This window comes from Fukomys damarensis, unplaced genomic scaffold (genome assembly GCF_012274545.1).
Source record: "Fukomys damarensis isolate Sample0158 unplaced genomic scaffold, DMR_v1.0_HiC HiC_scaffold_4, whole genome shotgun sequence".
Lineage (NCBI taxonomy): Eukaryota > Metazoa > Chordata > Mammalia > Rodentia > Bathyergidae > Fukomys > Fukomys damarensis.
In genome coordinates, this window is record NW_022900916.1 from 62,643,452 (window position 1) to 62,656,277 (window position 12,826).

Below are 12,826 nucleotides of genomic sequence, written 5' to 3' on the forward strand. Positions count from 1 at the left end.
AAAAAAAAACTAATGCCAGCACTCCAGAGCTAAAGTAGGGAACTCTCTTTGAGTTCAAGGCCAACCTATGCTACATGGTGAGGTCAAGGCCAGCCTATGTAGTGAAGCTCTGTCTATACTAAATAATGTGAAGTTGAAAGTGAAGTATCTTGTTAGTTGTGATACATAATTTTATCATTCTTGTCCAGTATGAAAAAGTGCGAATATACAGAATGGATGGATCATACCGTTCTGTTGAACTGAAGCATGGAAATAATACCACAGTACAGCAAATAATGGAAGGCATGCGTCTCTCTCAAGAAACTCAGCAATATTTCACTATTTGGATTTGTTCAGAAAACCTTAGTAAGAAACTTTTTATTCTGTTGTTCAAACCCTATTAATCCTTTTCAGTAGTAGGTTGGTAAACTATTCATATAACATATATTCATTATTGACTTTTAAATTTGAAACAATACTGTGTCCTCTTTTATATAAATTGTTACTGTTCAAACTGCTCAAGCAGGTAAGCTCCTAGGCCCCCTCCCTCCCTTCAAAGCATTTTATAAGTTGTAGGAGCCCAAATTTTTTATCTCCTGCAGTGGCATTTGATTTAAATACCATTAAAAATGTAGCCTCATACAGTTTGTCTTTATTTTCTTCTGTCTTAACTTCAAAATAATACAGATGTTCTTTTTCTGTACAGTAGTTTACTATCAAACCTTTTAAGTTAAAATCAACCTGTCACTAGCTTTGTCACAGTATTACAGAAATGTAAACAATTAATGATGATTGATGTGGTTGGTTATCTAGTAGTTTAATTGTAGTAATTTTAACACCATATTCATTATGTCATTGAATAGGCTATAATGGAATTAAGAATTTTGTGTACATTTGATAAATTTTAAGAATTATAATTATCTTTCTAAAACCAATTACCTACAAATTAGGTAGTAAAAATGATTAATGGTTTAAATTTGGACCTTTAATTTATATATATTTGGTACTTGAATACAGCTAGTTTAATATGGAGTTTCTATGCATTGATATAATTGATTTATTTTTACATTATCATTTATAAAAGTAAAGATGTTTTTCAGGCCTTCAGCTTAAGCCTTATCATAAACCCTTACAACATGTTCATGACTGGCCAGAAATACTTGCTGAATTGACTAATTTGGATCCCCAAAGAGAAACGCCACAGCTTTTCCTAAGAAGAGATGTGAGACTTCCTCTAGAAGTTGAAAAAAAGGTTTGCTTGGAAATCTTATTTACAGTCATTTAAATGTACAAAATCTATTGGATTCCTATCATAGACACTAGAAGCAACTCGGTTGTTTTACTTCTGTTTTTCTGTTCAGTCCTTACATCCCAATGGTATTTATAGTTTCAGTTACAAAACCCTTAATTTGTATTTTTGCCTTTCCACTCTTATTGTCTCATTGTTTTGTTTTGTTTTTTTGTTGGTACTGGGGATCAAACTCGGGACCTTGTACTTGCCAGGCAGGCAGTGGCACCACTGAGCTAAATCCCTGGCCCTGATTGTTTTTTAAGAAAGAAACAGAAGAATCATAAATAAAACTAGCAATGAAATGGGGAAAAATTTTATAGTTTTTAAGAATAGTTAGGAAGTGCCAAGGATTTAGCTCAGTGGCACCGTGCCTGCCTCACAAGCACAAGGTCCTGAGTTCAGTCCCACATACCACAAAAAAATAAAAAAACGAATATATTTGCAAGGAAGACGTAAGAAAGTTATTTTTCATGATAAGTAACTGTTCTTGAGTCAAGCAGGGAACTACAAATAAGAATAGAATTTAAGGGCCGGAGATTTAGCTGTGTGGTTCCGCCACCTACCTTGCAAGTGCAAGGACTGGAGTTCAATGTCTGGTACCAAAAAAAAAAGAATAGAATATAGGTTTGATAAAAAACCAAAATACTTTTATGTTTGTATGTGGATATTATTTTAAAGAAGAGATGAAGTAATGTCTTAAACAAGGGAGAAACCTAGAAGAAAGATTATAACATCTTTAAGTATGGTAATCTAAATATAATGGTAACTATGAAAAACAGAAAATAGATCCCTGCAAATGGGTACTAATCAAAATTTAAATTTTTTTTAAAAAATCTAACATGTTTTCATGATAGAAACTCAACAAATTAAAAAAAAAAAAAAAAAAATTTCCTTAGCATGGTAAAAGGCATTTATGAAAAACCCACAGCTAACATCATGCTCAAAAGTAAGACACTGAAAATTTTGTTCCTATGATTAAAGAACAGTATAGGAATGCCCACTTTTAGCACTGTGATTTAACAGTATACTAGAAATCTAGCCAGAGCTATTAGACCAGAAAAGGAAACAAAAGTCATCCAAGTTGGAAAGGAAAGAATACAACTTTCTATTTGCAAATAACAATACCCTATATATAGGAAATTTCAAAGAATCCATAAGAAAGCTGATCATTGTAGTACATTGATTTAGGAAAGTTGTAGGATAAAAGTTCAACAAAAGCAAAAAGCAGTTTGTGTTTCTGTTTGCCACCAGTGAGTAATCCAGAAAGAGAATTAAGAAACACATTAAAGTATCACCTAAAAGAATAAAATATCCAGGAGTTAACAAAAAAGTTCAAAACATATATTGCAAATACAGAACATTACTGGAAAACACGACCTAATTAATTAGAAAGATATCCCCAAGATCAAGGTTAAGAATACCTAATATTGTTGAGCTGTTAGTCACTAGCAAAGTGACCTACATTTTCAGGGTAATCTTTTTTGTTAGTTTTTTTGAGACAGGGTCTCACTATATAGTTCAGACTGCTCTGGAACTCACTGTGTAGCCCAGGCTGGTCTCGAACTCGCAGCAGTCCTCCTACCTCAGACTCCTGAGTGCTGGGATTACAGGCGTGCAGAGTAATCTTTTTCAGAGTAATCTTCAACAAAATTCGAACAATGTTGTGTGCAGAAATGTAAAAGGCTGTCTTGAGGTAGAATTCCAATTTTAGTATATGTGCTGCCAAAGCGAGCACACTCAAGTAGAATGCCAATGGGTCTCAGGTAGTCAAAACAATCTTGAAAAAAAGAAGAATAAAGTTAGGGGGTTACATTTCCCAATTTCAAAACATAGTATGACACTCAAATAATCAAAATATTGTGGTACTAACATAACAGTCTCGCTGTGTAGTGCAGGCTGGCCTTGAACTCACTGGGTGGCCCAGGCTGGCCTCGAACTTAAGGCAATCCTCCTGTTTTGGCCTGGAGTGCTGTGATTTTAGGCATTTACCTTTGTTAAGCTTATTGGATAAGACTTTTTTTTTTAATTAAAAAAAAAACTATACCCTCCTTAATGTTACTTGATATTACAAAGTCTTTTTATTCCAATAAAATTTAAAATCTTTGCTTTAAAACATGAAGCTCTTTAAAATTATATTTGTTACCATGTATAGTGACACACGCCTGTAACCCCAACACAAGGGTGACTGAGTCAGGAGGATCACTGCAGGTTCAAAGCCGTACTGGGTTACATAGCTAAACCCTGTCTCAAAAAAAAAAAAAAAAAAAAAATTACATTTGTTCTAGGAATTGACAGACTTTCTTTTATGTTCTTTGAAGTTCACTACTATATTGTATGAAATGTAGATAATAGAAAAATATTTTAGGAATGTAAAACTTTGGATAAAATTACGCCAAAAATTATTCATATCCACAAACTGACGGTGATATTATTACATAGTCAATGAGGTGTTAGCAAACTATAGCCTATGGACATATCCTGATGTCTGCCTATGTTTGTAATAGCTGGAAAGCTAAGAATATTTGTTTGTATGTTTTAATGATTGAAATATTCAAAAGAACAATATTTTATCTTGTGAAAATTGTCTGGAATTCTTATTTCATTATCTATAAAAAGTTATCTGAGCACTGCCATGGCCTTGTGTTCGCATGTTGCCTGTGGCTGCTGCCATGCTATAATGGCAGAATTCAATAGTTGGAACAGAAATTTAGTAGTTTTTACACTTCAAAATATTACTGTCTTCCCACTAGAAAAATTTTGCCAACTCCTGCTCCAAACAGTGACAGCTTATTTATATACAAATATGTAGCTTTTACTTTTCCTTTATTAGACAGTAGCAAGTTGTACATTTTTTTAAAGGGAAATTATAGTGTAATAACCAGATTATACATTTTCTTTTAAGATTGAAGATCCCCTAGCTATTCTTATTCTATTCGATGAAGCCAGATATAATTTACTGAAGGGCTTTTATACAGCTCCTGATGCTAAACTGATAACATTGGCAAGTCTATTGTTACAAATTGTTTATGGAAATTATGAGAGTAAGAAACACAAGCAAGGTTTTCTAAAGTAAGTATTTAATGCAAGGCGCATTTTGCTCAATTCTCTTTAACCAGAAAAGTTTTTAAATGTTATTAGAAAATATACATTGGTTTAAAATTAATAGTATAAGGCACAGAGTGAGAGACCAAAAAAACCAAAGAATTATGGAAAATAACTCTTAAAGTTTACATGTATCTACCCCTCAAGACAATAGTAAACTACATGAACTGCAAACGTGCAAAAGAAATTTTAAAGTTTTTTTAAGCATTCTTAAACTTTTACTTTCAAAACTTATTTTGCTTATATGGAAATACTCCATACTTTTATTTATTTTTTATTTTTCTTATTTGCTTACATAATTGTACTAAAACCTGACTTGTATAAGTAATAAAAATTTTCATAAAGCAGAAGCACTTAAAAATTCTACAGTAAAAACTAGTTTCATGTTTGCTGAGAAAACATTAAAATTTTAGCACATTTAAGTTTGTTTATTGTTTTCAATTTTAGCAAATGTGCTGCTGAAGCAAGCACTCAGTTTTCAAAAATATTTCCTGATTATTGAAGAAACATTTCTCTAAATTAGCTTTAAGATTGTGATTTTTTTGACACAAAGTTTGAACTCTTAAGGTTTTTAAGTTCTCTGATACTTTAAAACAATATTTTTCAGATTAAAAATTATTACTTAAAGTCATTTGTGACAGAAGGATTAGTATGCTTTAGTTACTAAAGATGACTTACTTAAAGGATATTGACATGTGTGCTTACAGTGAAGAAAATCTAAAATCCATTGTACCTATTACCAAACTGAAAAGTAAGGCACCTCACTGGACAAATCGAATACTTCATGAATACAAGGTAAGGTGTTTAACAGAAATAAAAAGACATTTTATGGCCTAGTTAATTCTGTTAATGTTATTAATGTTTTAAATGTAAGTACATTAAGTTCATAATCCCAAAATTAAAAATGGATCTTTTATTTTACACCACCAGAAACTGAAAGTAGTGATATTTTATTTTTAGCAGTGTAGATTATGGAGTACTTTCTATATGTTGAATGCTATGATAAGGATCAGAGATAAAAATTTGAAATAGTATACTGTTCCTGCCCTTGAAACACTTAAAATCAAATAGAATAGACAATATTTTTAATATTTAAAACACAATAAAACTACTTTGGGTTATATTCCTTAATTTTTTTCCTTGGAGATAACTTTGATTTTAAAAATTGCTTATTTGACCTATGTCAGTCAAAGGTACAATTCTCTTATTTTTATTTTACCTTATTTGCTTTTAGAACCTTAGTACAAGTGAGGGCATCAGTAAAGAAATGCACCACCTGCAGCGCATGTTCTTACAAAATTGTTGGGAAATTCCTACGTATGGAGCAGCTTTTTTCACCGGACAGATCTTTACAAAGGCAAGCCCCAGTAATCATAAAGTCATCCCTGTGTACGTAGGAGTGAATATAAAAGGACTTCATCTCCTCAACATGGAAACTAAGGTAGATTTTTTTTAGCTGTTTTTGACTAGTCACATCATATAATATCTAAAAGTATCAGCCTACATGAAAAAATCTAGAAATGGCCCACCTTTAGTACTGTTCATTGTAATTTCATTCATTGCAAAAAATAAGGGGGAAAACTAAATGACTTACGGGTGTTAACATTAATTTTTATACATTTCTGCATTAGAATACCTTTCAACCACAAAACTCAAGAGTGCAATTTTGTAGAATGGTATGTTTACAAGAGATACCTAGTGAAAAGGGTGCTTGCTGACTTATATGTAGTGTGTTACCATTGTGCATATGTGAAGAAGTTAATGCTGTCTTTACCCAAATACTTATGCTTGTGCATGCATGAAAAAATAAACCCTCAGAGTCTTCAGACAAAGGAGCCAGGTAATTGGGAAGCAGGATTAAATGGAGGACTGTATACCTCTTCAAAATACTATATTATGGTTTGGGTCTGGATGTCCCCCAAAACCTCATTTGGTCAGAGGTGGCTGAATCTGAAACGTGTGGTGCTGGGATTAAGGGCATGTGATTACTAAACCACTGCATGTAAATGAGTGATTTAGTACTGCCCTAATCCCAGTAGTCTGGATGGGATAAAAGGCAGAAAGATATAGTGAAGCTCTCTTTTGATACCTTTGGTACACCATGTTCTTTTCTGCTCTGCTGTGCCTGTTTGTCACCCCTGCCTTAGAGTTGGCCAATTATGGACTGAAACTCCTATGAACTGTAAGCCAAATAAAACCCTTCCCTTCCAACTTTGGGTGTTGGGTGTTTTGTCTCAGCAACAAGAGAAAAGTAACTAACACATACTATTAAAAAGTACCATAGACTGAGTGACTCAGAAACAGCAAAGATTTATTTCTCACAGTCTGAAAGCTAGAAGTCTGAGATCAGGGCACCAGCATAGTCGGGCTCTAGTGAGGGCTTTTTTTCAGATTGACAACTTTTGCTGTATCCTGTCAAATGGGAGAGAGAATCAGATAGCTGTCCAGAGACCCTTGAATAAAGGTTTTTCAGAGCTGTGCATGGTGGTTCCTTCCTGTAATTCCAGAACTTGGGAGGCTGTAGAAAAGTCTCTGAAAATTTGAGGCCAACCTGGCTTACATAGTGAGGTCAAGGCCAGCCTGAGGTCCTGTCTCAAAAGAAAACCAAACAAAAATCTAATTCCACTCAAGAGGGCTCCACTCCAATTACCCAGTTACCACACTTTCTTATACCATCACATTGGGGGATAGAATTTCAACATACTAATTTAGGGGAGGGATACACTCAGTCTATAATAATACTATTTTGCAGCTTAAATTTGTAAACTATATGATTATATCCTGTTCAAAATATCAGTTAGGTTTAAATGAAAAGAATGAAGACTTTAAACATAAAAATACAATAACTGACAGAAGTGCTTCATTTTGAAAATTAGGATTACTTATGACAGACTTTTAGAGGACAGAATAAAGTATGGAGGAGATTATAGAATGTCCGTGAGAGCACTAAATAGCATTTCAATCAAATATTTGTTGCTCTATGGTTTTCTAATCAGAATCATAATATGAAATGCAGGATTTTTTGTTAAATATATTTAACACAGTTAAGCAAGAATATCTTTCTATAGTGTTTAACTGGAAGCTAATAAAAATCAAATGTTAATTCATATTTGTCTACATCAGAGCATTTTAAGCTGGGTGTGGTGACACGTGCCTATAATCTAAACACTTTGGGAGGCTGAGCCAGAAGGATCACAACTTCAAGGCTAGCTTGGGCTAATTTAACTGTTTAGAGACCCTATCTCAAAATAGATTTTAAAGGACTGGGGTTCAATCCCTAGGATTGGGGTGGGGGGGATTGGGAGGGGGGTTGTGAAGAACCACTTTCCAAATCAGTTACAGTTAATAACTAAGCTTATGTTTTGTTTTCTTTTGTTTTAAATTTTTATTCTTTCATTAATAACATGTTTGCAATACATATTGATTGCATTCCTTGTGGAGAGTTGGGAGTTTTTTAACTAGTATGTGGTCTACTTTAGAGAAAGTGATGTTCAGAGGTTTGGTTCAACCCTGATATTTCTTTGTGGATTGTATTGATTGTGCATCTGATCTTTTATGCCTATTAGGGTTTTATGAAGTTGGGTGCACTGTGGTTTTGTGCATATATTTGTTATCTCTTCTTCCTATTGAATAGCTTCTTTAAAGTAATATGTAATGTCCTTCTTTGCCTCTGTTGACCAACTTTGGCTTGAACTCCACTTTGAAAATAGAGTACCTACTCTTGCTTCTTTTCAGGTTTCCATTGAATGGAATATTGTTTTCCATCCTTTGATTTTGAGAGTTTCCTTTTGTGTTGAATGTGTTTCTTGTATACTGTTGGATTTTGTTTCTTGATCTATTCTGCTTATCTACTGCAGCTGTCTTCCCCACACAAGCACAAACATAGCCATCATCCCCAAAATCATGGAACAAATTAAGTTTGTGAACCAGGGTACATTGTATTGGTAGAGAGAAAACAAGTTGCCAGCCACTACGATAGTACCTTGGCTATAGTAGTAAATTGAGAAAGAACAGTGGTATAAAATGTCAACTGATACCAACAGTTTGATATTATCAAACTGATTTCCAGGAATTACTCATGAACAGCCTGTAACCAAAACAAAAAGGACTATGATTTTAGTGAAAACAGGCTACCCTTACATTGACCTATAGTAATTGAGACCACTATTTTCTGCTGGATGTAGGCAGCAGTGCCAGAGCTTAATCATACCACTAGATTAACTGCCTTCTTTAGAACTGTCCCCTTTAATGATTACCCCCACTGAAACTGGCCTCCCCAAACAGAATTTAGGCCTATGATCTTTCTGATCTGAGCCCAGGCATCTTAAGGGATCCCCAGAAGTCCCTGTTTAGCCCTTGCTCTCTCCAGGCCTATCTCCCACACGTATCTCACACTTATTCTCTGTGGTAGGCTATCGCTTAAGTCCTGAAGTGAAACTCTCCTAGTAATTGGTTTCATGTTTGACCCGGTCAGACTGTTAGCTGTCCCTTCTATTTCCTTATGCTGTGGAGAACCCAGAGGCTGAGTTCCAGGTCCTTGTGGCTCAGCATGGTGTCCCAGGTGATCTTCTACTTCCTTCCAGTATAAGTAATGCTAGTGCTTACACTACTGAGCAGTAGCTGAAATACATGCAATTCTATTACAGTGAAGTTTTTGCCAGTGTCAATCTATTATTCCAGCATGAGATACTATTAAAAGAAATGAAACAAAACACTACATGCCACTAATTATGATTGATGATCATCCTTTACAGAATGCACACATATCTTTGTTAGTTTGCTAGTTAAGTAGTAGTATGGTGCAGAAAGGAATTTATTAATTTTGTTATTAAATCCCATTCGGGGAAATCCATACAAAAGGTATATCACACTAAGAAAATCATAGTGGAGTCACACTTTAACATTGGATTTACTTTTAATACCCAAAATTACTTTTCCACCTGTGACACACATTTTATCTAAATGAAAAGTTAATGCTAGCCATAAGATCATGTTTTGTCCTATATATGTTTGCTTTTCTTCTATTTCTTTGCAATAAGGTAACATAAAGAATAGCATTAAAAATTAGAGGCTTGGGTAATTTGCAAACTGTATATTCCACAACTAACAAACCTTGGCTGTTTCACATAGTAGACCTGCAGCTGATAATGGCTGCTTGGCTTTCTGGTGGCCAGTCTGACCACAGAGAGCCTGGTTAGAGAAGGGAGGCAGCTCTCCTCAGCTTTTATTATGCAACCCTCCTGTTTTGCATTCTTTTGCTTTTGTTTTAATTACTTTGGAAGGTTAGAGTTGAATGGTTCAATCCCTAGATATTTGTAGAGTATTTGCCTAGTGATAGTTTGTATCTCTCTCCTTCTCTGGCATGTTCCTCCTAAGAGTACCTAAGGATATTTTATTCTGTTAAAAAGCCTCAGGAGGGCGGGGGATTTAGCTCAATGGTGCTGTGGCTGCCTTGCAAGCATGAGGTCGGTCCCTGGTATTAAAAAAAAAGCATTACAAGCATTTCTAAACATTCTTCATCCTATATCATCAGTCTTACATTAAAAAACAGTAAAGGGCCCGGGGATTTAGCTCGGCACCTGCTTCGCAAGCACAAGAACCCAAGTTCGATCCCCGGTACCAAAAAAACAACAACAAAAAAAGCAGTAAACAAGCACAAGCAAACAAATCATCAGCCAGAAAGCAGTAGAGTCTGTCAAGGCATGGTATGAAATACAAATAAAATGTTCTCTATGCACTAGTAGTCATACTCAAAAATGTATTTATTGTGACACTTCACTAGCTATAAGAAAGCATCCATAGGTCTGCTGTACTTAGCAGGGCTTTCTCTTGGTAATTACAGGAATGTAAAAGACTTATGGAAAAGCTATGGGTGTGGGCTTGAAGTTTGCAGAATAACACTGAGGAGATTTGGTTTCCTTCAAAATTGCCTGAGGTTTGATGACAAAGCCACCTACCAAGAAAGAAAACGAACTAATAATCTAGCTGCTGACCATTCATTGTTTGAGCAATTTGTGGGTAATAGTAAAACAATTTATACACTATCTGAATACATGACTATTGATGAACATCTTGTAGTATTTCATTGTTGCTGTAGCTTCAGGCAGTATATGCCCAAAAAACTTTCAAAATATGGCTTAACAATTTTTGGCCTTGTAGATGCAAAGGTTACTGTGCTTTTGATTTTGAAATTTATCCTGGAACTCAGCCTCCAGGTCCTTATTTGTATAATAATAAACCAAATGATGTTGTGAATAGACTTGTTCCATCTCCCAAACTAATTGAAATGTAACCCAAAGAGCTGGGACTAGAGGTTCCATTTGACCCAGCCATCCCTCTGCTGGGTACCTTTCCAAAAGAACTAAAAGAATCATATCACAGTGACATATGCGCACCTATGTTTATAGCAGCACAGTTTGTAATAGCTAAAACTTGGAAACAGCCCATTTGTCCATCAATTGGAAACTGGATAAAGAAGATGTGGTTTTTCTATAAAGTGGAATAATACTCAGCCATAAAGAATGAGAAATTAGAGTCATTCATAGGAAAATGGATACATATTGAGGATATACTCCTAAGTGAAATAAATAAGTCACACATGTGTAAATACCCCATAGTTTCTCTGGTGTGAAAAACTATAATCGTACACAAGATCCTAATGGGATAATTAACAATGTGAAATAGGAAGAAAAGGGCTAAAGGTGTAGGGAAAGTGGGAAGGGTAGGGGAAAGGGAATAAGGGAAAAGAAAAAAATAGAAGAAAATGGAAATAAAGTGTTTATAAACGGGGAGGGGAGGAGCAGTTGAAGGGAGGGCAGGGACAAGGGGAAAAATGAGATCCAAGACCTGTTATGTAAAGGCACAAGATTCCAATAATGAATGTAATTGTACTGTATACCTAAAATGTACCAATGAACTCAATAAAAAGAAAAAAAAATGTGATATTTGATAGTTGGTTTACCAGTTTCCCGTCAGTGCTACATTTACTAATGGCACCAGTTGCCCAGCATAGGAAATGTATGCAGGAACAAAGCAGAAATTCCAAATGAAATGTTGTAGTTTCAAAACAGTATTATGTAGTACAATCTTTCATTTTCAGAAAAATAGAACATTGGCCTCATATATGGCAAAGAAAAACAAACTGGTACTGCTGATGCTAATAACATTGCACAATAATGAAAATATCGATAGGGAAACCTCAACAAAATAGAAACCTGAAATGGTAACTTTGTACAGCAAAACCAAAGATAAGAGTAGATGTTAGTTATGCAGCAACTATGATGTCACTTGAAACACGTTTTACTCAATTCTAAACATGTACGGCATAAATAGTTTGATAGTTTACAAAGAAAGTAACAAGTGCAAAATACCACAAAGAAATCTTCATAGAAGATTGGGACTAAAACTCATAATAGATCATTTATAGCAGCGGAAAAACAAAATGTCTCTGCACAGGCAGTTACGCAGAAAAATTGTGGAGGACACTGGTGAGCTGACAGGTGAACTGCAAGGCTCCCTGACACAAAGACCTACTATGATAACAGGAAAACCAAAAAGATGTCAACTGTGCCCTACAGAAAAATAAAACATGTGCTGTTAGTGTAAGCAATACTTGGGTATGGAACATGCAGTTCTAATGTGTGAAGGTTGCCTTGGGTGTGACAGTTAAAGCAAAGATTATTTCTGTGGTAGACTTTTGTTTGTATTTACATTGTAGTTCACGTTCGTTATTTCTGATGTTATCTTTTAGGTTTTGTAAGCAAGTAAACATCCGATGTGAAAATGTTGATGTTTATTCTTAAGCATTCGGTACATATTTGGTATTTTATTGGTATCTTATTTTCTTGCTAAGTGCGCATTGTACAATATAGTAGGAAGCTCCTAACAAAACAAAGGTAACAAAAATGTCTAGCCACACAGAAAGGAAAGTAAGTACATGTGCTGTCAGTGTAAACTAGGCATGTGCCTGAAACATCCAATTGTCATGTGTGAAGACTGCCTTGGATGTGACACTTTTGCCTAAAATCGCAGAGGAGACTTTGGACTTGGACTTTGGATTCTGACAACTCTTAGAGTTGGACGAAATTCCTTTTGCATAAAGGAATATGATCTAGTTCTAAAAGAGTATACTTGCGCATTTTTAGGCATTTAATGTAAATTAATATATTTTTATACAACACTTTTCCTATATTTATCTCAAGACTGTTTTCTTAATGATTATTTTTCAAATGTATGTTTTTAACTGTTTGGAATGAAAGTGCAGTCCCTTTTACCAACTCAAAAGAAGTGTTACACATAGAAAGCAAGAATGTGTTTATAATGTTCACAGAAACCTAATGCCTCCTTTTGAAAGTTTTTTGGGCTAGGATTTGGCTCAAGGACCCTAGTTCAATCCCTGGTACCAAAAAAAAAAAAAAAAAAAAAAGTTTTTTTTTTTTTTTTTTAATTTATTTA

The 12,826-nt window shown here is 34.6% G+C and overlaps 1 protein-coding gene across 2 annotated transcripts in view; it reads left to right on the forward strand.

Annotated features, from left to right (window-relative positions):
• The window catches only part of Krit1 (KRIT1 ankyrin repeat containing), a 34,569-nt gene that overhangs the window by 19,296 nt on the left and 2,447 nt on the right, over positions 1-12,826 (forward strand). For both annotated transcript variants that reach the window (XM_010603491.3, XM_010603492.3), the window contains 5 exons: positions 189-345; positions 1,080-1,231; positions 4,173-4,339; positions 5,080-5,167; positions 5,607-5,813. In XM_010603491.3, coding sequence (XP_010601793.1) covers positions 189-345; positions 1,080-1,231; positions 4,173-4,339; positions 5,080-5,167; positions 5,607-5,813 — 771 coding nt within the window. The remainder of the gene's footprint in view (positions 1-188; positions 346-1,079; positions 1,232-4,172; positions 4,340-5,079; positions 5,168-5,606; positions 5,814-12,826) is intronic.